This window comes from Salvia hispanica, chromosome 6 (genome assembly GCF_029641045.1).
Source record: "Salvia hispanica isolate PSC_SH4W2 chromosome 6, Shi_PSC_v1, whole genome shotgun sequence".
Classification (NCBI taxonomy): Eukaryota; Viridiplantae; Streptophyta; class Magnoliopsida; order Lamiales; family Lamiaceae; genus Salvia; species Salvia hispanica.
Window position 1 is genome coordinate 40454453 of NC_142697.1, and position 25246 is coordinate 40479698.

The 25246-nt window shown below is 36.0% G+C and overlaps 4 protein-coding genes across 7 annotated transcripts; 3 read left to right on the plus strand and 1 right to left on the minus strand.

The window, feature by feature from the left end:
• The first annotated feature begins 96 nt into the window (after nt 1-96).
• On the plus strand, nt 97-4589 carry EMB1006 (Pentatricopeptide repeat (PPR) superfamily protein). Of its 4 annotated transcripts, none has more exons than XR_016132496.1 (4): nt 97-929; nt 1647-2992; nt 3369-4028; nt 4115-4589. XR_016132496.1 is itself a non-coding variant. In XM_048102306.2 (3 exons), exons 1-2 carry the CDS (start codon nt 97-99, stop codon nt 2959-2961), a joined length of 2148 nt encoding a protein of 715 aa, XP_047958263.1. In that variant the 3' UTR covers nt 2962-2992; nt 4115-4589. The 4 variants fall into 4 exon arrangements, 2 of the variants coding, with proteins under 2 accessions (XP_047958263.1, XP_088916518.1); XR_007173446.2 differs by having other exon boundaries at nt 3976-4028; XM_048102306.2 differs by lacking the exon at nt 3369-4028.
• LOC125207970 (putative B3 domain-containing protein Os03g0621600) lies at nt 4152-13495 on the plus strand. The gene is made up of 10 exons (XM_089061613.1): nt 4152-4409; nt 6047-6127; nt 6206-6592; nt 6681-6808; nt 11757-11883; nt 12099-12191; nt 12270-12537; nt 12605-12671; nt 12782-12893; nt 12986-13495. Exons 1-10 carry the CDS (start codon nt 4152-4154, stop codon nt 13253-13255), a joined length of 1791 nt encoding a protein of 596 aa, XP_088917739.1. The 3' UTR covers nt 13256-13495.
• Nucleotides 13496-14781: 1286 nt separating this feature from the next.
• On the plus strand, nt 14782-16885 carry LOC125203923 (uncharacterized). The gene is made up of 4 exons (XM_048102440.2): nt 14782-14857; nt 15930-15998; nt 16109-16423; nt 16504-16885. Exons 2-4 carry the CDS (start codon nt 15942-15944, stop codon nt 16759-16761), a joined length of 630 nt encoding a protein of 209 aa, XP_047958397.1. The 5' UTR covers nt 14782-14857; nt 15930-15941; the 3' UTR covers nt 16762-16885.
• Nucleotides 16886-17004: 119 nt separating this feature from the next.
• Nucleotides 17005-24469, minus strand: LOC125205335 (extra-large guanine nucleotide-binding protein 1-like). The gene is made up of 8 exons (XM_048104201.2): nt 22714-24469; nt 22490-22627; nt 22297-22401; nt 21999-22184; nt 20238-20427; nt 18898-19139; nt 18258-18418; nt 17005-17860 (listed from the first exon to the last, which is right to left on the minus strand). The coding sequence occupies exons 1-8, from the start codon at nt 24031-24033 to the stop codon at nt 17278-17280; spliced, it is 2925 nt and encodes a 974-aa protein (XP_047960158.1). The 5' UTR covers nt 24034-24469; the 3' UTR covers nt 17005-17277.
• Nucleotides 24470-25246: the final 777 nt, after the last annotated feature.

The window sequence follows — 25246 nt, forward strand, 5'->3', positions numbered from 1 at the left end:
CTTTGTTGGGCTTTCAGCTTTCTAATTTCAGTTGTATTTATAAATAGGGAGTATAAATTTATATGACTTCAAATTATCCAAAATTTCGGCTCAGAGATGGCGGTTGCTCCCTTAAACCTCCGCCGTCAATTCTCCATCTTTTCCTCGCCTTCTTCATCTTCACTGCATCCTACTCATCTTCTTACCCCACAACTCATCAAAATCCCCAAAGCCCCCCAAAATCACAAGAAGAAATTCTCCACTTCCTGCTCCTCCTCTTCCTCCCCCTCTCCAATATTCCTGCCCTTTCTACAAACCCCATCAATAAAACAACCTCAAAATCTTGACAAAGATGAAGAGGCCGAAGAATCCGACGACCCACTTCTCAAATTCTTCAAGACCCGAACTTCAAACGCGGACCCGCTTCAAGAAGGCCGGATTTCCCTCCAAAAGAACCGCAGAACATCGTGGCATCTAGCATCAAGTCTTAATGACCCAGAATCGGAAGCCGCACCGGAATCAAAAGTCGAGAATTTAGATGTTTCATCTGACAAAAATGCAGAGACACCTACGGAAGTGGAAGAGGGGATTGTAAGGAAAATACTTAAAATTGCGAGGTCATTGCCCGAAAATGTCACGTTGGGAGAGGCGTTGGAAAGCTGTGATTTTGGAGGGAAATTAGGGGTGGAAGAGTGTCTGGAAGTGTTGAGACTATTAGGCGAGGAGGGTGAGGTGATGAGCTGTTTGTATTTCTTTGAGTGGATCGGATTGAGAGAGCCTCATTTGGTTACAGCAACGGCGTGCTCAGTTTTGTTTCCAGTGTTAGGGCGGGCGGGGAAGGGGGATGAGTTGTTGGTGGTGTTCAAGAATCTGCCTTTTAAGCAGAATCCGCACTTCAGAGATGTTCGTGTTTACAATGCTGCGATTTCAGGGTTGATGTCTTGTGGGAGGTATTCAGGTTCATGTTTATCAAATGTTGCGCTTGCATTTTCGTAGTGTTTTCATTCTGATTCCCATCTTAGAAGTTGGGGATTTGATATGAAATGTTCTATGCTGTATTGGTTGTGGTAGTGTTAGAGCTTTATCAAGTTCTCATGCTGTGTGGTTAAGTTCTATTATTTGGCTGTAAATGCAGATTGGATCAATGTTTTTTGAAGGTTCGCTTTATGTGGCATGTGCATCCTTAGTTGGGTATTCATTTCGTTTTCTGTGGTATTGACTGTATATGTGTCTAAAAGATTGTTTAGGTTGTTTTCTCTGGTTTCTCTCTAATTTCTGTATACAATCTGTAAGCAGCTTGCTCTGCAGAAGTTGTACTGTGCGTATGCACAAGAATCCATGTATAAACATTAATGTACTGATTGTGTATGTATATTTATACATGAGATTGTATAGTTCATGCTCTCAGTATAGTATTTCTCGTTGTGCTGAGTACTGAAAGTGTATTTGTATTTATCTTGAGCAATCCTTGTACAAGTGTTAAAAAATCATGTGTAAACCCTTGTTTGCTCTGTATTTGTTTGGGCATACATAAGCATCTTCCGCCCTTTGCAAATCTGTTTTTGCTGTGTGTCTGCTTTCGCTGCTTGATTCCTTGAGATTATATGTTTTCTGGTTGTGATAGAACTTGTTAATAATTTGTAAACCATGCCTTGTTTTTGTGGAAGGTACAATGATGCTTGGACAGTGTACGAAATGATGGAAGCAAGTAATATTCGGCCTGATCATGTAACAAGTTCTATCATGATCACAGTCATGAGGAAAAACGGAGATAGTGCTGAAGATGCATGGAAATTCTTTGAAAAGATGAATCAGAAAGGCATCGAGTGGAGTTTAGAAGCTGTGGGAGCACTTATAAAATTGTTCTGTGATGAGGGGTTAAAGAAAGAGGCTCTGATTATCCAATCAGAACTCGAAAAGAAGGGGATATCTTCTAATGCTGTTATTTATAATACAATTATGGATGCTTATGGAAAGTCAAACCATGTCGAGGAGGCGGAAGGTCTTTTAACTGAGATGAAGGCGAAAGGAGTAGCCCCAACAGCTGCTACTTATAACATTTTGATGGATGCATATAGCAGAAGGATGCAGCCTGATATTGTTGAGAAGCTACTTGAAGAAATGGAAGCTGCTGGTTTGGAGCCGAATGTAAGATCATATACATGTCTGATTAGTGCCTATGGTAGGCAGAAGAAAATGAGTGACATGGCTGCAGATGCATTCTTGAGGATGAAAAGAGTCGGCATCAAACCATCATCACATTCGTACACTGCTCTTATCCATGCCTATTCCGTTAGTGGCTGGCATGAGAAAGCTTATTTGGCTTTTGATGATATGTTAAGAGAGGGAATAAAGCCCTCCATTGAAACATATACTGCTCTACTTGATGCATTTAGACGAGCTGGTGACACTGAAACACTGATGAAAATCTGGAAGTTGATGATCAGGGATAAAGTTGAAGGGACTCGAGTTACTTTCAACATTCTGGTTGATGGATTTGCAAAGCAAGGCCAGTATGTGGAAGCAAGAGACGTGATGCACGAATTTGGGAAGCATGGTTTCCATCCCACTGTGATGACGTATAATATGCTCATGAATGCATATGCAAGGGGAGGGCAGGAGTCGAAGCTGCCACAGCTGTTGAAGGAGATGGCCGCACTCAATCTGAAACCAGATTCTGTCACCTATTCCACAATAATATATGCATATGTCCGTGTCCGTGACTTCAGTAGGGCATTCTACTATCACAAACAGATGGTGAAGAATCGCCAAGTGCCTGATGCCAAATCATACGAGAAGCTCAGAGCTATCTTGAATGTGAAGGCAAAAATCAAGAATAGGAAGGACAAAAGCGCACTGATGGGGATCATTAAAGCCAGTGCAGGCTTGCTGAAAGAGAAGAAGAAGGGGAAGAAAGACGAGTTCTGGAAAACCAATAAGGGGCTGCGGACGCCTCCGTCTCGCCCTCAGCCTTCGCGGTGATCAATAGTGCCGTCGCTCCATCTGTAATGAGGTGATGAGTTCTTGAGTTCTGTTATGTTATTTGAGCTTTATGATCTCATTTAAATTGATCATCATGTTGCATATGGTTTATCCAGAGTGCACTAGTGTATAGTAGTTTTGTGTTTCTCCATTTTTGAAGAAAAATTTGTAGGGGCTGGTGAAATTGAAAGGCTTTTTGACGTTGTAATGCGATTTATTTATTTTTTATCTTTGATTTCAATGCCTTCGCGCTGATCATATGTGCCATCGCTCCATCTGTAATGAGGTGATGAGTTCTTGAGTTCTGTTGTGTTATTTGAGCTTATGATCTCGTCCGAAATGGGAAAGATGTGTCTTACACATTAGTACTAAATGCAAACACAACCCCATCCCTATTCCCTACCCAGCCGTTCCTCCCCATTGGCTACACATTTACGCAACTTGAGGGAGAAGGAGAAAGGAGTGAGGGACAGAAAGTAAGGAGAGAGAGCCATCCTCCTTGAGGAAGAAGTCGAGAGGTGGAAGGAGGGAGCTAGCTGCATTTAAGTTTCAAGAATTCTTCAAAGGTTTTCGTTTCTACCTCTTTCACGTGTTGCTAAGCTTTCAAACCCTTGAATTTTTTTTAGTTTGCGTGCTGTTTTGAAGTTAGTATTGAAGTATTTTGATGATCTTGACCTATCTGGCGCTTATTTTATGAAACATGAAAAGTGTAGAAGCATGAATGTGCGCATAGAACTTATCAAGCTAAGTTATGAGCTTGAAAGATTATTTTTTTGCAACATTGTATAGCTGTCTTTATATTTCAAGATTCTCTTCTGACTTTAGATCAAGCTCTGTGGATGTGTTTCTAAAGTAGTACTACTATAAAACATGTGTGAATTCGAATAAGTTTGAGTTAGTATATCTGATGGGTGATGATACATGTTTAGGAACCCTTTTCTGCAGTAAAATGTTGAGATATTTTCAATGAGTTTGAATAATTGTTTTCTGCAAATATTACTATGCATCCTACAGATAGATAGATGCCTTCGTTTTACAAGATCTTGACGGACCTCCCTCCCGATCTCGTAACTCCCTCTTTTTCTTTCTCTCTTTCTTTTTTCCTTTGTTATTTATTGGTTTAACTGATAAAACCACACTTGGAATGTAATAGGGATTGCCTCGAGGGTTCATGGAAAAATATCGCCAAAATGTTGGCAAAAAAAGTTGAGCTGAGGATGGGTTCCTCTAGATGGGAGGTGAGGGTGGAGAAACTAGAAGAAGTGGATTGTTACTTCTTCATGAGAGGATGGACCGAAGTCTGTCAAGATGTGCGGCTTCAAATCTCGGAGTTACTCGTCTTTTCTTACATCGGTTACTCCACATTCGAGGTGTCCATGTATGCAACCACTGCTATGGAGAGGACTACTCCTTTAATGCATTGTGTTGAAGGACTACTCCTTTCTGAGGCATGTGGTTTGTGTATTTTCTTACATCGTCACTCCTTTCTCCAATTCTTAAAGTCAGAATCTGTGTATTTTCTTAAATTTTTTCAGCATATTCCCAAACAGTTTTCTGAGGCTTGTGGTTTGTCCGATAAAAAGAACATATCTCTAGAATATGTGGAATAAAATATCGTTATTAAATAATTTGATACTATTGTATAGTTAATATTAAGATAAATATTAATTGAAATAATATTAAATCGTAAAAATATATATAGGTGTTGTATTTATATTTATAAATTATTATATGACTACAAATCAAAATTTATAAAGTTCATTAATCATTAGGTAGGGGAATGATCAATTGCTAACTAATTAGCAATCTGACTAAATTTTAGCCATTAAATTAGAAGATCTAGTGGTTGAAATAATGCCACATGAATTATATTTTTAATTAAGAAAATTAATAAATAAAATTAGAGGGTATTAATGTCAATTCTCTCTCATTAAAATCATTTTAAAACTTTAAATTTACGTAGTTCTCTCGACTAAAATTATTTTTTCGCAAAAAATATATTAAATTAAAGATAATTTTATAAAGATTCCAACGAGATCTCAATTGCATATGTTCCGACGACGTTTGGATAATGAAATTTGATATTTTTTTATTTTAGTTTTCGTAAATGTTGATAACCAGATTTTTATCAACATATACATACAAAAATCTCAATAAAACCATGTAAAAATCTCAATAAATATGTGTTGATATTTTCTTATACTAGTGTTGATATTCTTATGTCATATTGTTGATATTTGTAATACACTATGTTGATATAACAAAACATTCACGAAAATTATCATATGATAACGTAATGACGATATTACCCTTTTGTTGATATTTTGTCTACTATTTATAGAGATTCGTAAGATTTAATTTCATCCACTCATTTTAAAATCTAAGGATGGAGATTTGATCTTGATTTTGGAATAGGATGCTATAAGCATTAAATTATGACCTTCATTATGTATATTATAGATACTTAAGCTATAGTTTTATTTTTTTTACTTAAAAAGTGTCATTATAATTCTCCTCATATTTGATGGAAACCTTTATTCTATTTCCTTATATATATAGAAGAAAGTTAAAAAAAATCCGCTATTAGTTAAATGACATTTTTTTAGTGAAATGAATTAATGAAAAAAATTAGTATAAAATCAAGAATGCAAAAACGTGGGGATGCCACATAGTAAGATAAAAAGTTATTTTAAGCTCAAGAATTTGTAATTGTATAGAAAAAATATAGTACTAATAGACTAGTTGGTGGTGAAATTTTGAATTAACAACTATTTTCAATGAGTCAATAAATTTCGTCCACGATTAAATGAGAAAAGACACACTCCGGCAAAATGTAGAACTAGAAATAAATCAAATATTGAATGAAGATCTAGTATGTTCTGTTGCAATATTTCTTGCCGCCAAAATAGAACTTCTTCACATAGAAGGAAGAAGCTATGATGAGCCATGATGATATTAATTTAATGAACAGTATAGGTAGTGAATGATCGTAATAATCGAAATTAGCAAATAAGTACATTTGAAGAGACTTCTATAAATATAAAATGGCAAGTGTTGATGTTAACACAAACATCGGGTAGTATAGCTCATACTCAGAAAGAGCAATGTCAATAGAAAAGCCTTCATTTTCAAGGTTCTTGGCACCTTGGATTTCACGAAGCAGCTGGTAAGCCATTATACTGTACTACTAATTAAGCCTCTATATATGCATATACTGATCGATCAGTTGCTAATTTGGATGCAGCGATTGCCGCCTAGTTTCTTGACAGAATACAACTTAAATCTGCCTGAAACAGTGAATCTGAGAGGCGATGATGATTCAGGAAGAAGTTGGAGTGTGAAAGTGGAAAGAATGAGTGATGGCTTGTTTGCCTTCACCCACGGCTGGCCCAAGTTCGCCGAGGATGCTGCTCTCCGCCTCGGAGAATTTCTCGTCTTCTTCCTCCTGCCTCCTTCCAACTTCAACGTACACATCTACGCGACTAGCTTCCTTCAGAGAGACATCCCAACACCTTCGTCTCCCCTCGTTGACCGAGTGGCCGAAAGCAGTAAAAGTAGAAGAGGGAAACGGGGCACTCCACCACAACCCTACTTCGAAGCTTTACTCAAGAAATATCACCAATCAAGAATTGTAAGATTGGTCTGGATATTTTGGTTAATCATTAATGCATATATATATGTAGTAAAATTAAGGGGTTTAATTTGAATTGCATGTGCAGATCCTTCCTATGGGGTTCGCGGCCGCGAGTAATATTAAGGCGAGGAAGCAAGTGGAGATGGTGTTTGAAGGCAACGGCCATCGCGTATCTGTTGCAGTGGATCATCGGCCGCTCAAGACTGGGAATAGGTCCGAACTCACAAAGGGGTGGCCCCAATTCCGCCGGGCCTATTTAAGCTACGGTCATGGTACCGCTTCGACTTCAATCCCCACGACCAAATCATCTATGTAAACAGAATTGCTCCTCCTTCTTAGTTTGTTGGATTAATATTATCAATGTAGTATTTAGCTAGTTTTTGTAAATGCGGGTTGATGTGTATGCAAACACTGGTCTTCTAATTGTTCTAACTAATGACTGCATACATTGTTCACGAATTAAACAGCAAATCTCATGCTCGGATATATGGTCTGTAGAATTTGTAAGTTAACAACAATATTGGATTTTACTAGTACTCCACTACAAGTATTTAATTTTATTTAGTTAAGAAGGCACGGAATATTTACATGTAGGAGTATATTGAATCTTGAGAATCCTATTCAGACTATCAAAATGGTACTCCAATCAATAACACATTTGTATATGTATATGTATATGTATAGAGGAGTGTGATCACATGATAATTAAAGTTTATATTGCTCACAAATAACCACATCTTAGCCCTTAGATAAAGTAATCATGCAGTTTAGATGATATCCTTGTTATATGCGTTTTTAATTCATTTTTAGCAAAATTACAGATAGCTGATCTATCGGCAAGACCACACACAAAGTCATTTTGTCATTTTGGTACGTTTCATACTAATAGAGTCATTTTCCTTTTTAATAAAAGTCAACACATATTTCCATACATACTTTACTCTCTCTTATTTTTTTTTCTCTTCACCTCTCTACCTTTTTCATCTTCCACTTTATTCTTTTTTTACTTAACTCACCTAACACAATTTTTCTTAATCTTCGTGCCGAAAAGTTTTGCCTCTATTACTGTGGAATGAAGGAAGTAAGTGATAGGTGTGTGACCAAAACTTTAAAGAATAAAAATAAATGTAAATTTAAAATGTCATGTCAACCTTTAATTTATCACCATTTGACACGCCATGAGTTTTAAGAAATGAAATAGAAAGTGGGTTGAAAAAGTTAGTGGTACGTGGGTCTTACTTTTATATACTTCCTCTGTTCCATAGTAATGGAGACGTTTCTTTTCGGCACAGAGATTAAGAAAAATTGTGTTAGGTGAGTTATGTAAAGAGAGAGTATAGTGGAAAATGAAAAAGGTAGAGAGATGAACAGAGAATAAAGTAAAATAGAGTAAAGTGGTGTGGTAAAATGTGTTAACTTTTACTAAATTAGGAAATGACTCTATTACTATGGAACGTACCAAAATGGCAAAATAACTCTATTACTATGAAACGACGGGAATATTAGTTTTATACTCTTAAAATATGAGTGAGAATGGGTTAGTAGAATGTGGGTTACACTACCAAAAATAGTAAAAGTTAAAGGTTATAAATTTTAGGAATGTGTCAAAATAAAAATAAGTGATAAATTTTCAGGGACGGGAGAAGTATTATTGTTTTCTCCCATAAATTTCTTTTTGCATCATTATTTTCACATACTTTGCATCGCAGGAATTTTCGGATCCAAATTATAATTTTTGGTTTCATGATTATCAAAATTCTCAAAACCAACCACACTCATCCGAAAAATTCTAACTCCCAAAATTTTCCGAATTTTCCATCCTATCAAAAATCTCATGTAGTACAGTATTTATTTGGTGATGCTGTATTTATGTTTTCACTCTTAATTTGTTTGCTTTCTATTATTGTAAGGCATTTCTCTTATTTTATGTAATTCTATGTTGTATATTTCATTTCTCTTAATTTATAAATATTAAAATTAATTATATATTATGTGATGTGGAAAATATTTTATCAAGTTGGGTTGGGGTTGTTTATCAATGGGAGTAAAAGTTAGTATCCCATTCAGCTGGGGTTGTGTACGTGGATGAGTGAGAAATGAATATTTTATTAAAAAGTTAATGACAGTTGAGTTGATTGAAGGCTATGGATGTGGGTAGAGTAAGATGATTCTTCTCCACCTAGTAAGTCAGGATCACGTGGTGTTTTACACTGAGTACTGGTACAGTGGCGTATATCAACTTTACGTCACTGCAGACCAATTTCTTTTGACTCCTACATGTCGCTACCCATATCACTTGAATTTTATTTTTTTAATCAAATTGTTTATTTAGTAGACCAAATTAAAATGATTATTAGTTTTTGAGAAGCGTATAAACTACTATATATATAGGTGGTAACAATATGGCGTTTCACTTTGATTAATTAAAATATCAATTTCGAATGAATTTTGAGATTTAGGAGTTTAAATTAAAAGAAATTTGATTTTGATTTAGGCTCGTAGATAAGATAAGCTTTACAAAATATGGAAATACAAGTATATGAAAATGTAAAGGCACAGTTGGATGTTAAATGCAATGAAGTGATTGAATTGAAAAGAAAGAAGCAGAAGCAGCAGGACAAAATATTTGAACTCAATTTACGAATCTTGATACTAGTAGGCTATAAATTATCCCTCACCCACCTTTGGAAAATGAGTTTATTTGATTGGTAAATTTTAAGTAGTACAACATTTATGAAGGATAAATTCCATAAATGAGAGTGTTCTATTCATATAAATCTGAATGCTTGGTAAGTTTAAAAATTTAAGTAGTACAACATTTGTGAAGGATAAATTCCATAAATGAGAGTGTTCTATTCATATAAATCTGAATGCTTGGTAAGTTTAAAATAAGATGTAACCAAGTTTTTATACTTGGTGGAATTTTGTAGCTAGCCATATACATCTCCTCTAGTGATATAAAAGTACATGTGAAACAAAATCAATTTGGATTGAGAAAAAATAGATAATAAATGAAGAGCTAGTAGGGTAGGGCTTTATTACTCGCAGACAAAATGGACTTCGAATGATGGAATGAAAGAAGCCATATTGAATTGATAAGCCATAGTAAATTACGCCCTCCGTTTCATGGTAATGGAAACGTTTATTTTTTACATGGAGATTAAAAGAAAATTGTACTCCCTCCGTTCCATAGTAATAGAGGCGTGTTTCTATTTCCGTTCGTTCCATAGTAATAGAGTCATTTCCCTTTTTAGTAAAAGTCAACACATTTTTCCACACCTACTTTACTCTCTCTTCATCTCTCTACCTTTTTCATTTTCCACTTTATTCTCTTTTTACTTAACTCACCTAACACAATTTTTCTTAATCTCCGTGCCGAAAAGTTTTGTCTCCATTACTATGGAACGGAGGGAGTATTAGATAAGGTAAGTAAATGGAGAATAAAATGGAAAATGAAAAAGGTTGAGAGATGAAGAGAGAAAAAAAGTAAGAGAGAGTAAAGTATGTGTGGACAAATCTGTTGACTTTTACTAAAAAAAGAAATGACTCTATTAATATGAAACGTACCAAAATGACAAAAATGACTCTATTACTATAGAACGGAGGGAGTACAATAACAAATGCTCTTTCGAGCTGTACTCGGTACTTAATAAATTAAATTCAAAAATATACTAATGGAATTATTCCCTCAGTTTCCGGTTAACAGAGGCACTTCTTTTTAAAATAGAGATTAGGAATAGTGTGTTAAGTAAATATTGAATAAAGTAAAAATAATGAAGAGATAATTAGTAAAAGAGGGTGTTATTTTTTGCCAAAAATAGAAATGACTCAATTATCTTGGAATTTTTCTAAATAGAAAAATGACTCAATTAACGATGAACAAAGAGATTACCAAAATAACGTTTTCCCTATAAGCAAAATTGGTTTAGAGTTTAGACAGAATTTTCTGTTTTCGATTAGAAAATTGGAGAGTTGGGATTGATCGACAAATAATTCAACAATGAATATAGTAATAGTGTATTTTTAGAATGTTACTCCATCCGTTCCGCAGTAGTGGATGCGTTTATTTTCGCCATATGATTTAAGAAACTATTGTGATAAGTGAGTTAAGTAAAGGAAGAATAAAGTAGAAAAATGAAAAAATGAGAGAGATGAAGAGAAATTAAAGTAAGAGAAAAAAAATGTGTTGATTTGTGCTAAAAAAATATGACCCTATTATTATAGAACGTACCAAAATAGCAAAAAAGCTCCACTCCTACGGAATTGAGGAAGTACTATATTTATCAGATTTAATTCTAATTTGGTAAAGAAAAAAGAGATTGAAGAAGAAAGTGATTAAAATATTATTACTTCCATTACTAAAATGATAAAAAATAGTCCATTTTTGTGAAAACAGATTGTAGAAATAATAAACACTGACGATTTGCATATTGTGTGTATTAAACTTGTAAGTATAATATTGTAAGTAAAGTACTAGGATTTAATTTATTATAGTAGAATATGATAGTTTTATCACATTTTAAATTTAAAAAAAATATGTATTATTCCTACTAACTAAGCTGAATCATTTAAAATTAGAAAAAAAATGAATTAATTATATGTATTATTGTATGTACATTTAAAATTATGTACTACTCCATTTAACTACATTTTGTTGGTACTCACGACTTTTGTTCACTGTGATACTCCTATTAGATAATTATGTGTATAGTATTTTTGTGTATAGGTTATGAATTGGAAATATTAGGACTCGTACTAGTATCATTATATGGATCTCTTCAGAATTATAGTACTCCTTTCGACCTCCGTCCCCGATTAAGAGTCACATTTTTCCATTTCGATCCGTCTCGAATTAAAAGTCACACTTCATTTTTACCATAAATAGTAAGTAGGTCTCACATTCTACTAACTCAATTTACTCACATTTTATTATAAAACTAATATAAAAAATGGGTCTCACATTCCACTAACTTTTTCAACCAATTTTCTTTATATTTCTTAAAATTCGTATCCGATCAAAGTGTGTGACTCTTAATCGAGGATAGAGGTAGTAGTTTTTCTTAAAAAAAATAATAATCATATGAATGATTAATCTAAAAAAAAATACTAATATTAAAAGTTTAAAACAGTTATGATGACTCTGTTACAATTTATTGCCAAATTATCCTCCTCCTTCCCTTTCATTTTCACTCTCTGTTTCTTTTGACGCCGCTGGCAATTGGATTTGGCGGCCATTCTTCTCTCTCTCAGTCGCACCATTCTTCTCTCTCCGTACATGCAAATACAAGGTAGTAGTAATTTCTAACTCCCTTTCCTTGTAGGCTTAATTTTATGTGAAAGATTAAATTATGATCAGATCTATTAAAGAGCCGCAAACTTGGTTTCATGTGAATTGATTTGATGGAGAACGGTAGTGGCAAATTAGAAGAATACTTATTTCACCATAAATTAGTTTGATATTCTTCCTCATTATTTATGATAGGGTTAAACTGAAACAGAGTAGTTTTTGAATATTTTGAGAAGGGAAATGGCTGGAAGTGAATACAGGAAGGCATCTTTCGTGATGCCGTGCCTCGGTGATTTCTCCTCGAAGCTGGTAATTGTATGATACACTTAATTTCTTCGATTTTTAGTGTTTGGAAATACTCATATTTACAGATGTACTCCATTTCAGTGTATACCATCGAAGTTCATGACCGAATACAACCAAGCTATTCAACACTCTGTGATGTTGCAAACTGATTATTCAACAGAATATTGGGAGGTGAAGATCAAACCTATCAATTCCAATTTCTACATGAAAGATGGCTGGCCGGAGTTCGTCAACGACAACCGCCTCCATCACCTCGCCTTCCTCACTTTTCGCCTCACCGCTGATTCGACTTTCAAGGTCTCTATCTATAGAAAGGACGGTTGCCGCAGACGCCCGCCCACCTCCCGCGGTAACACTTTATTTTACTTCATTTGATCATATCATAATAGTAGTATGTGATCACTATAAGACTGTAGATGGCTGTGATGTTGTTGATAAGAGAGGGATTAAGCGAAGAAGGAGAAGAGAACGTACACCAACACCGTATATATACTTATTCCTTCAAATTTCAATTCCATCTTCTTTTTGAGTTTTGTTTAAGCATATTGAACATATTTCATTTGTTTTCATTTTGTTTTTGGTGAAATTAAAAGGGAGATTCCACCATCCACACTAGTTCCAGGAAAAACAAAAGGATGGTTTTTCAAAAAGGATAACCCACACTACTTTGTAGCTACTCTCAAGCCTCATCACACACGCAGATTTGTAAGATTAATTTTGCTTATTCAACAAGTTGATAAATCATACTCCTACTACTAACAAAGTTAATTGGTAATTTGTTTTAATTATATGATCAGAACCTTCCTTGGGAGTTCTCAAGGGCTGCAAATATGATGGTGAAAAGGCAAGTGAGGTTGGTGTATGAAGGAAACAACAGCAATGCCATATCTGTTGTAGTTGATCCTCGGCCGGAGGGGCGTAGGGTTGATCTGGCCATCGGATGGAGACAATTCTACAAGGCAAACGGGTTACAGAAGGGACGTACGTACTCTTTTGAGTTCAATCCCGACCAAGATCTCTTCCATGTAAAACAAGTAGCTCGCCCGAGGAGCATGATATCGCCATGAAATTAGGGTTAATTTATTGGTTATTTTGAATCGGGAGCGGGGCATTGTCCTTCTTTTCTAGACCAAAGGCAACTTGATTTCTTCAATTTCTTGACTTGTTTTTGTGTAATGTTGTAGTCAAGTAAGGGGATCTTTAGACTAATTGGAGAATGATGTTATGTACTTATAGCTTAAGTATGCACGATCATATGTAATATTATTATTATGTGTCTCAATATATAATTGAGGTATTTTGGTATAGTACTATGTAGTTAATGTTTTTATATTGATTACATATTGTGTGAAGTAGCATTAAACAGAGTGAACGATATCGTGTGGATTCCCAATTCCCCATTTGCATAAATCTTCTTGTGATTTTGTTTACAAAATTTTGGAACCAAGCTATAAATGATCCCACACCAAATTCTGGAGAAGAGTTATAGTAGCCTTATATATTGACGCCAACTGTCGCCAAGTCACGTGTAAATTTGATAGATCTCTTAATAATTGTCACGATAATGTTAAAACAGGCTTAATTTGGTAACGGCTTTAAGTTTAATTTCTTATAGTTGAATAAATTATGAGTGCATATTAATCAAATCATACACTAAATATAATAATGAATTTGGTATATTAATCTAATTAACTTAACTAAAACTTACATATATCTAAGACTATTTTTTGACTTACTAATGTTTTGCAGCATTTTTCTTCAGTTATTTCTCTATTTCAGTTCCTACTAATCCTCCAATCTTTGACATTAATTTAGTCTTAATCCACATCAATTTAGTAAAAGCAAGAGGTGATTTTGAACAATTACGACAAAAAATAACATCCACAACAAAGCGTGAGTGTGTAACACACTATGCCCTTGAGATTTTTGTTGATTTTGGCCTATTGTTCTATAGTATTATTATTTTTTTTAAATGGATAAATTAATAGTATAAAAATAGTTATTACTATTTTTTATAACTTAATTATTTTTAAAAAAATATTACTGTAGTTAGTTATGTCCAATGCCACTTTCCTCTTTTTGTTTTAGTTATTTTATTATTTTCCCTTCTACAAATAACCAACACACTTAATTTCGCACCATCTTTTCCATTATTATCTAATTTCAGTTATGTCCATAACTCTCAGCCATCGACGAGCCTTTGATTCAACATCTTTTAACACCGAAGTTTTAGTATAGTAAAGAAGAACATTTTCTCAATTTAGTTTTTAGTGGATTTTGGTTGGAGAATAAGGTAGAGAAACGTGGACAGTGGATCTCATTAATATCAAAATAACCTTTATTAGTACTCCCTGTATTAGAGAATAAGTATGTCGAAATTCTAATTCAAAACATGTTTAGCTATTTGAGGAATCTGCAGACTGCAGCAGCTATTATGCCTATTATGGAAATGTGAAGAAATCAGTAGAAAATCTTAGCAGTATAGAGGAAAGAATATGTCTTATTACACATTACTGCTAGCCGAACTACCCCATCTTTATTTCCTTACTCACTTATTCCTCATCCTCCCCATTGGCTTCACATTTACACACTGCAACCTTAAGAGTGGAGAGCTAGAGATCTGGATTTGAAGTAGAAGTAGAGAGCTGGATTTGAAGAGTTCTTCAAAGGTTGTTGTTTCTATCTTCTTTGCATGTTGCTAAGCTTTCAAACCCTTTAAGTTTTTTGTTTGTGGGCTGTATTAAAGCTAACATTCATGTTCTTCACATGTCTTACTCTTACTATATTTTGTGAAGCATGACAAGTGTTGAAGCATGAATGTTTGTGTAATATAACTTGTTAATTATGAGCATGAAAGATGGAATTTTTGCAACATTGTATATTAGCATGTGACACACGTGAGATGAGGAAGGCGCTTAAGCCCTAGTTCAGTTTTTTTTTTTTTTTTTTTTTTAGTTTGTACTTTGTTTGAAATTTTTGAAAACCATCTACTTTAGGCTTTACAAAACCAATATCTCATAAGACTAATCATTGGAAGTTGAATGATTGAGAGGGACTAAATTAGAAATTCTGAAATAGTTGAAGAAAAGTGAAATGGTTTGAGGAAGAAGAAGACCATAAACATTAATATTGTTATAAAAGATATGTATGTGATTTTGTTCTGTGCTATTTACTGTTTGGCTAGCTAGTTTAAAATATTCAGAATTTCTTCTAGAGTGTCCTCAATAGATATTGCGTAGGTGTAGGAGAATTGGCTTTTGAATATTACTATAAAATTGATTTATTAGAATTATAATCCAAATACGAATTCTTCTTCAATTTAAAAAAATTTCCTAGACTAGAATCATGCAGATTACTCCAGCATCGGTTATTCAGCTTCTTCATGGCTGACTTGCTTAGTGATATTAGTTTTTCCTTATATCTGTTCTTTTCAATTTAATTATACAAAAGTTTGTTTTTCTAAAGTTATTCATATTTACTTTATTAGGAGAAATTAATAATAAGAATATACTAAAAATATGTTATGAATTGAATTTGTTGTTTAATTTTATTGAAAAGTAGTATTGATTTGAGTTTGAGTCATTAGATTGAAAGTTTTTCAGATAATTGATGGTACAGTACCAAACAAATTCTGAGTGTCTAGTTGTTGTGATTCAATATTAATTATTAGGTGCATATATGTTGCTCTAGTTTCATGTACAAATATTTATACATTTTTATTGTTTACTATAAATGATTCAGAGTAAAACGTCGATGGAGGGGAAGAATCCGGCTTTCTACAAGATCTTGATGGAGCTCTCTTCCCATCTCGTAACTTTTTCTTTTACTTTCTTTCTATTTGTCTTTGTCTTTGTCTTCTTCCTTTATTATTAGTATTTTGTTAGACTGATAATACCACACATGGTGTGTAATGTGTATAGAGATTGCCTCAAGGCTTCATGCAAAAGTATGGCAAAATGTTGCCAAAACAAGTTGAGCTGAGGATTTGTAACAATACATGGAATGTGAGGGTGAAGAAACGGAGTCTAGAAGCAGAGGATCACTACTTCTTCGAAAAGGGATGGACCAAATTCTGTGAAGACGCGCGTCTTGAAATCTTCGAGCTGCTCTTCTTTTCTTACGTGGATAAGTCCACCTTCGTGGTGACGGTGTATGGAGTCACTGCTTTTGAGAAGACCATCTTCAGTCCTCCACGCTGCATTATTGTGCTCAAGGACTACCGCTGCTACAAAGTTGTAAGAATCCCTCCACTCTCCACCTCTGTTTATGTGTCTTCAAAGGCATGAATCTTTATGACTATTTTCTTAAATTGCAGCATGTTCCTAAGAAGTTTGCTGTGGCTTGTCGCTTGTTCGACAAGAATGAGATACCGTTAGAGTACGTGGGCGGATACACTTCATCAGTGGCGTTGACTATGTGGCAGGGGCGGATAGCTTTCGGGGCGGGTTGGTCCGCATTCCTCAAAGCAACCCGGCTCTCATCCGACCTTGCTCTTAGTGGTTCTAGAAAAACCCTCTGTTTCGAGTTCGATCCCATGAAGAATCTGATCAAGGTTCAGCCACTCCGCAATTGAATTCGAGTTGTAATAGTTTTGAGTTTGAATTGTACTTACAAACTAACGCTAGTATTTCTGTGTGTGGTGATTGCGACTGTGTCATTAACACTTCTTGATGCGATTTCGTTTTGGTTGATTTGAATTTGAGTGTTGGAATTTATGTGTTGTGTTCATTTCTTGGAATCGAATTTCCTCTCCATTTGAAGTATGGATGTGTGTTAGTTGTAAGAAGAAAGTAGTTTCCAGTATTTTGTAAATGAATAAATCAAGAAAATAGATTTATATCATCATCTCAAAACTAGTAGTAGTACATACATTAACCAAGATCAACTCCACACACACCAACAGCAGTAGCTTTCATTTCTGGAATTTTACATCTGTACTAACACTACCTATTATGAATTCACAGAAATCACCTAAAAAGGAAACAATTAAATCTATAATCTCTATCAGCTATGGCACGACTAAGGCGAAAGAGCAAGTAGGATCAACATCTACACCATGATTTCTGTACAACGGGCAAGGGAGATATTCTCAATGAGAAAACGAGCTTGCCTCCGTGCTATAAATCGAATATTCACTCAGACTAACATTTGGTCTCTCCTCGTCCCAGTTCAATACCTCTCTTGCGTATTTCAGCGCTGTGTCTACACTGGTAGGATCCAGAGCCTTCACAGCCGATGCATATAGCTTTCGCCCTGTCAGGGCTGCAAACAGCCGTTTAAACTTCACAGCAACATAGTGGAAACCCAACTGCCCCAGGGTTGGATGATTTGAGTTGTTGCTGTTTGAACGGTTACGACTGATCACAGGAAGGAAATCATCAAACCACTCGCATGTAGTCAGAGGAACTTGTTCAATCTTTTCCTCAAAGGAGTCGAATTTGTTTAAAAGGAGAAGGAATTCCATCTGATCAAACGTCGGGTGAGTAACCATGTTCTCGAAGAACTTTTTGCTCAACATCATCTTGTTCACTCTGTTTCCATCAGCATCAAGAGCAAACTGATCGTAGTCACTTAGAGAGACGCAAAAGATAACGATCCGAACATCTTCAAGCATCTCCAGCCACTTGCAGTTTTCTCCAAAGCCTTTCGCCTGCAACCTGATTAGCTGGTATCTGACATCAATAAACAGAAATAGAGTCAATAAACACTTCACATGCATTTTACACCTAATCCAATCAAGCAAGTAAGCAAGAGAGATAATAAAGCACAAAGTTGCTGGTACCTGAAGGGACCTCAGGAAAATTACAGATAATTTTCTGTTTACATGTTTTTCTTAGATGTTTCAAAAAAGAAACAAAATGGTGTATTCAGAAAGATATTCTATAAACAAAGAAATCTCATGTGTTGAAGCTTTTAGGAGAAAATAACTATAATCTGTGCGAAGTGCTTGGTATGAAATAATGGAGGGAACGGAATGGTCATTCCTACCTCCATTCCATTTCCCCCCTCAATCTAACACCCAGGTTTGTCTCACTAGTGTCAGGAGAAAAATAATGTTAGGTGCAGTACCTGAGCAGCGAATCATGCAGATCCCCACTGTCATCACCATCATATACTGGCTCGGGGAAAGAAAAATCAACACATGCAAGCCCATTGGATGAAGTAACATGTTCAGCATAAAGGATATCCACATCAGATGGTTTGTAATCCGGTTTCAGAATTTCAACAGCCTGGAGAGGAAAAAGGCAAAGTAATAAAGGATCAGGCAAACAGTTGATCGAGAGGAAAAAGTTCATATAGAATATCGTAACGAATACACAAACTCAACTTGTTATCTGGAAGTTTCCTATGAACATTGAACAACAAAAAAACCTCTTTACATGTGAACGTTTCATCTCATTCAAAATAACTTGTGGACTGCTCAAATTTTGTCCACAAGCACACAAATCTAGCGCACATGTTATTTCCAGAAGGATCACCAAATCCATAGAGCTTAAAATTCACTTTCAGAAGTCAACGGCATTTGGATATGCCATGTAAGGTATACGACTGTGATTAGACTATTAATTCGGTACCCTCTTAATGAACGTCTAGAAATAAACAAATCCATCCACAAACAAATTTGTGAGTTACATTTATTTGGTGTTCAATCTACTTCGACAGACCATTACATGGACAGAGCAACATGTATGATGGTAAATAATCTTGCCTGTTCTAGGAAGTAACTTGAAATACTGGGGAGGCTTTCCAGTTCATGTCTCCGTTTGTAAGTTGCCTTGAAAGCAGCACTACTACACAACTCCTCAACCAGTGGTGCATATTCCCGACTAGCAGCAGGGAATATTTCTTCCAAAGTTCCTGATGCCATGATTTTAAGTAGCCAATCTGAGAATGCCTTCAGTCGTGGACCGATTGAATAAGGAGTATCTTCACCATTGCCATCAACATCTCCTATCATAAACCAAATAGGGGGGATTACATCCAGATATAACACATTAACTGTGACAGCATACATGTAAATGAATCATAAAAGACATCAGTCAGCACTTAGAGCAATGCTATTGAGTAGTATTCACTATTCACCTGTTCAAGTAATTAGATAACAGAGACCACTTAATATAGTACACTAAAGGTAGTTGTTTTAACACCATCAATTCCAGAATCAAATGTTATTTAATGATGCAGTTCCTGGTTAGTGAATCTGGAGACAATATGATACAGATAAAGTTTACATGTGCAGGGAAAATGAAAAGCTATGTATATCATAGATAGAAGAGTGACAGCCAATCCTTGACTAAAATTTTATTAAATATTTGTTAGTTTAGATCACTTTCATTTGAGTTGCTATGTTATTTGTTACAACAGCTTCAGCTGTTTAAATTGTCATGACATGAGGATTGGGTAGGGTAGGCAGGCAATTTGTTAGTAACAAGTAGGCACTTTTCGCCGGGCAGGATTTACTCCTGGGGCACTTTGTGTTATCTATTCATGTTTGATAGAGATAGTGTGACTCTCCGAAAATATGTATTTGGCATCCCTTTCCTGATACTTGTATCTTATTTTCGGGTAAATGTTTACTGTTAACTACAGAAAAAAAGGTATGCTAATTATTTTTTTTCATGCTTGTAGGCTGATGTAATGGGGAGTCATTTTTCTTGCCCTATGTAGGTATTTTGGTTAGAAATGAATTGGAGTACCTTTGAGAACGAAGAAGTATTTTTGGAGTACTTTTGGGATTGAGTAAAGTTTAGAGTTCCACGCTGGGCTAAAATCTTAAAAAAAAAATTAAAAATTTGTCCTATATGTTGCTTTAGACTGAAGTTGTATTTATAATTTTGTACTTAGGTTGAATATATTATTCTGTTTAAATTACCAAAGAAAGTTGGGGAGCTTATAATAAGCTCTGCCACACGCAGTAGAAAAAAGCAAACAAGGAATACACATGCATATTTAGCGTATATACAATTGAATCCCAACATGAAACCAACCAATGATATTTTTACTTACATTTAACAAATAAAGGAAACTGAATATTAGATAAAAATGTACCTGCAGGAGTTGTAGCATCAGGTCCATCACTAGACTGATGTTGCCTCACTTCATGCAAACTTTCTTCTTCAAATCGTTCACGTCCCTCAAGTAGTATTCCAATATAGTTATACACATGGCTCTGGATGACTAATGTAATGTGTTCCCGCTCATCCTCAGAAAAGGGTATGTCTTTATAAAGAATTCTAGCCTAATCCAACAAAAGAAGGCATGTTAAAATGCTAAATGATAAAATATTTATTATCCTACCATAAACTGAAGCATCTAATTTGGAAACACTGATATGGAAATCAATCACGAGATATCATAAAATGGAGATTAAAGAAAGCCCAGATAGAAATGCTGTCAAATCATTTCTTTCAACACTAAAGAGTAAGCAAAAATGTCAATTTGTCTTTAACATTGCTGCAAGCCTGCACCACCATATATGTAACGCATGTAGCTTTACATAACAGCTTCCTCCCCATAATCAAACGGTATGTTGCTGGGAAGGATGTATGGCATTTCAAGCTACGAAGTACGAACTAGTAGATGAGATATAGAAAAGAAGGCTGAGTTTTCGCATCTGTCTAAGAGTTGTTATAGCCTAAAAGAAACATATACTGTTGGTAAAAGACCATTATAATAAGTCCATTAAATCAAACACAAATCCAAATAAAAAGTCCTACAAACTCAAAAAAAATAAGAAAAAGGCTTGCATCCAACTTAGGAGGTGTTTGCTTTGGCATTTAAGGTGAGTTAGCTGTTTTATGACCTTTTCTAGTTAAGGAGGCTGGCCCACCTCATAAACGTACGATTAATTAGTTAAGTCTTTGCAATTACTCAAATAACCCTCCAAATTATTCTTTCTCCCCAATTTAAGTATTACCCAGCAGCGCCATTTATTCTTTCTCCCTAAATTTTTATGTGTGGAATGAGGAATCCCTCCTCCATTTTCGTTGACCACTGGCTCTTCAAGCTCTTCGAGCTCGCCTCCAATCGAACTGTCAGACACACACCCCTCAATTCGCACCATTACCGACCAATGTTAGTTTCCTGATGCTGGAATCGACCCCTCTATTCGTCGTGCAATCCTAATTTCTTCCGCTATATGGCGCAAAGCATTTGGGAAAGGCAAGGAAGGAGGTCTCTTTCTAATCTACTTTCCCCCTCACAAAAAGTATTACAAGTGCCCGTGACACAATGAGACAAAACCGTGAAGGAGAGACGATGTGAGAGCAGTTGTGAGAAATCTACATACTTACCAGACCTTCCGCAAATCGAACAGAGATTAACTTCAAGCAGCAGCACCAGTTGAAGGGAAAAAGAGACGACTAGTTGGAGGCTTCAAAATGGTGGGGGAAATAAGGATGTATATCTCCAGGGTTTCATGAGGACAATTTTGGAAATGTAGGAATTTACAGAGGGCAGGGATGGAATTATTAGGTATTCCACTGATGCATTACCATCAAACCAAACACATAGAATACATCTCCAATAATGAAAACAACCATACCAAACGCCTGTTACATCAATGGGAGACTATGAAACAGAAATTGCAAATGGAAGCTCTCCTTTTACTAATAAAAACATAAATGTCAAAGCAAACAACACCTTAAGAACTATCCTATCCGTAAGTTAGGCTTTTGAGAAGGGGATGTTTATATAACAAATGAAACATGAAGGAAAAGTGATAAATAAAGATAAATTTTGTTTATCCAACAATATGATCAAAAATTGTGTTTCAACTTGCATAACTGTGGGTAGAATCTTCATCGCTACCTGTTTAAAAATGGTACTTGTTCCAGATCCACTATATCCAATTAGAAGAAGCTTCTGAATCGCTCTCTGCTCAAGATAATCCGGCATGCTCCGACTGATTGAGCTAGATATTTGTTCTCCACAAGGATCAGATGATTTAGAGGGAACTGGGAGAGAAAGAACAGCACAAAGCAGCTTTGTTCCAGCCTGAATAGTCGCAACAATAAGGTTGGGGAAAATAAGAAGAAAACTGAGTAATGATTTTATTCCCCAGCAGGAAAAATAAAATACTACAAAACAGATTAAGCAGAGGCCAAACCTTGCCCCAAATAAAGCCTTTTGTATTTTTTTGTCCCTCCTCTTGGTATGAACCATCTTCATTCACCCAAAAATGTGGATTTCCAGCACACTGAACTCCTGCTAACTATATAAAATACAAAAGACAAGTATCATAAAAAAACTGTTGAAAGAGGGGTTTTCAAATATGCACCTATAAATAACCAAATTCCAACCTTTAGCATACGCAATTCCACTTTGGTGATCTCACGACCATTTATGTAAACTTGGGTGTTCCCATTGCTAGCATCTGCTTTAACAGGACCCCCAACATTGAGATGAGGAGTAATAATTTGTATTGGCTTCTGCCCTTCCTGCGAAATTCAAATTATTACCAACTTCATCAGCAATGGCTAAAAACAAAGTTTCGGGATAGTAAATAAGGGTCATCACAGCTCACCTTTCCCCAAAGACCTGATACTTTGTCGTACCAGTAATTTCCTGGCTTCAGCTTCTTCGGTGGATTAGAGCAGCTCTGGAGCATGACCAGCTCATCATGATATAGAGGCCTACCATTTACAGATATATACTCAGGAGGCAACTGATTCACCTCACAAAACTTCTCAGCTTTCATTATCTGCTTAACTTCCAGATCATTGAGCAATCGCTTGAGCATTCTCGAGCATTTACCCAAAGAGACACGTTTCGACTCACTAATAGGGTAACCAATGCAGGCAACGCACTTCCTACCCTCAGGCATCGACCCCATTGCTCTAAGCACACAATTGTTACAATACTTAGCATCACAGACCATGCACACCTCCTTGTCCGTAAACCGGTTTCCTTTCAAGCACCGGTAACACGCACCTTTCCTGACCTTTGCAGCAGGTTCTTTCTTCATTCTGACCACCTCAGGCTCAGAACGGCTGTAGTCGTCATTAACATTCTCATCATCTGACTCAATATCACAAAATGTCACCACCGGGGCACGCCTCACATCACCGCCACCAGAATCTTGATTCCCATCCCCAAACTTGCGAGATGAAACCCTAGAGGAAAGATAATCGGCACTCAGAACTGACTCATTAGACTCCCAATCGGTTCTGTTTGACTCGTTGAAGTCTAAGGTATCCTTATAAGCACCCGATAGCCTCGACTTACGCAGACTCCCTGAGAATTCCATCGACTTCTCAAAGCTATCCGAAGACCCTAAAACACCCGAGCTCCCTACACCACCAACAAACTCATCGTGGCTAATCGAAGAATACCCCCTCTCGTTCACTCCACTCAATACATCATCACGATTGCAACACTCAAACTCACTGCTCAGTTCACCAGACAAAGCACAGACATCATTACTATTGCGATTTTCAGTCTCACTTTCTACCGATGCATTAATGACCGAGCTAGGAGAAACGCTAGTTTCAGTCCCCAAACCCAGCTCTTTACTGTAAGAACCCTCACTCACCGCATTATTCTGTGACTCGAAAGCAATCACCGAAGTCGGCGACACGGTTAGCAGCTCGGCGGAGGAGGAGCTCAATTTCAAATCCTTGATTAGCTTCTTGCCGATTATGTCGGCCGCGGATATCGGCTGCACCACGGGCAGCGACAAAGTGTCAGGAAACGGCAACGGAGAGACGACGGAGGCCACCGGAATCCGATCCACATTGATGGGCACGGCCCGCGGCAGCTCACGGGTAATCGGAGGCCCGTGATATTCCATCGCGAACGAATATTCCACCGCATCTTCCACAACAGTCGCCACCTCCAGCGACATATTCTTCCCCTCAAATCAAACCCTTCTCTTTTCCCCTTTCAGAACCCACTTCGCATAGGTGTAAAATATCGCCAAATACACGAATCTTGAGCTAGCAGGAACAAAATAACCTAAAAAACGCGAGTTTTTTAGTAAAAAATCAAGCTTTAACTGCAAGCAAAGAATTGGGTTCTGTTCTGAGGAAGAGTGGGAAGAAACCAAGTTGAAATCTCAGCGAAAAAACTTGATTTTCTATTTTCTTTTAATTTGAAAGGAGCAATCGAGGGCAAGAAGAAAAGTGCAAGAGAAAATACAAAGAGGATATATGGGGTGGAGGAAAAAAGTGTTGGGAAAGGGGAACTGAACAAATGGTGGTGGGCACTGTTTAGTGATTGGGCATCTTTTTTGTTGTTTAATTTATTCAAATTGCTTGTTTTTTCCTCCTTTTTGTATTTTTCATTTTCGTTTGAAAGAGGCGAAAGCTCCGTGACTGTGTGAGTAAGTGACGGCAATGGTGGTGGAGCAGTGATGTCAGCATATGTAATTTAATAGAGAATGTAGGGGCTATTCCGTCTTTATACGTTGTTTCGGTTTCCGGTTATTGGTTAAGAAACGGGTCGGGTTGTATGATTTTCACAAGAAAGTAATCTTCCTTGTTCTTTAACTTTTCTTGCGGGCAAACATAATAAATCCAAGTAGATCCAGTCAAATTTGATGTTGGCAAAGCATAATATATTGGCATATTTTTTAGAATTATATGGGTGGCAAGTGAGGTGGATTGGGTTTGTGAATAACCTTTAAATGAAGTAACTTATATTGTGTCATAATATTCAAGTGTTTTTATATAGTATTTGAGTTGCGATAAGATACAAGAGAATCTATAAGAGAGTCAATGCACATTGATCCTCAAATAATTTAAAAATTAGTGCAATTGGAATTTGTTATAATACTTAGTTGTAAGAAATAAGAGTATGTTATTAATGCTATGTTTCGATGACAACAATCGACTGTCATGTCATATTCCTATTTTTAAATAAATGCAAATGGAGGTTGCTCTCTCCAAGACCTGAGTCGATTTGAAGGCAATTGGAGATTGCAGGACCTTCCTACCATTTTATTACATCATGAAATTGTGTTAAACGATACAATTTCACTGATTAATATTTTATTTAATAAATATTTATGGATATATTTAATTAAAATATATAAAATTATGCCAAAATGTATAAATTTT

Excerpts from the sequence above, each read along its gene's own strand:
- EMB1006 (XM_048102306.2), top strand. The coding sequence starts at position 97 with ATGGCGGTTGCTCCCTTAAACCTCCGCCGTCAATTCTCCATCTTTTCC. Across the intron at positions 930-1,646 it reads GGGTTGATGTCTTGTGGGAG|GTACAATGATGCTTGGACAG; the intron begins GTATTCAGGTTC and ends TTTTTGTGGAAG.
- LOC125207970 (XM_089061613.1), top strand. The coding sequence starts at position 4,152 with ATGTTGGCAAAAAAAGTTGAGCTGAGGATGGGTTCCTCTAGATGGGAG. Across the intron at positions 6,593-6,680 it reads AATATCACCAATCAAGAATT|ATCCTTCCTATGGGGTTCGC; the intron begins GTAAGATTGGTC and ends TTGCATGTGCAG. Across the intron at positions 6,809-11,756 it reads CCGCTCAAGACTGGGAATAG|TTATCCTCCTCCTTCCCTTT; the intron begins GTCCGAACTCAC and ends TTTATTGCCAAA.
- LOC125203923 (XM_048102440.2), top strand. The coding sequence starts at position 15,942 with ATGGAGGGGAAGAATCCGGCTTTCTACAAGATCTTGATGGAGCTCTCT. Across the intron at positions 15,999-16,108 it reads TGGAGCTCTCTTCCCATCTC|AGATTGCCTCAAGGCTTCAT; the intron begins GTAACTTTTTCT and ends TAATGTGTATAG. Across the intron at positions 16,424-16,503 it reads ACTACCGCTGCTACAAAGTT|CATGTTCCTAAGAAGTTTGC; the intron begins GTAAGAATCCCT and ends CTTAAATTGCAG.
- LOC125205335 (XM_048104201.2), bottom strand. The coding sequence starts at position 24,033 with ATGTCGCTGGAGGTGGCGACTGTTGTGGAAGATGCGGTGGAATATTCG. Across the intron at positions 22,628-22,713 it reads TATCAGGTCTTTGGGGAAAG|GAAGGGCAGAAGCCAATACA; the intron begins GTGAGCTGTGAT and ends TGAATTTCGCAG. Across the intron at positions 19,140-20,237 it reads TGATGCTACAACTCCTGCAG|GAGATGTTGATGGCAATGGT; the intron begins GTACATTTTTAT and ends GGTTTATGATAG.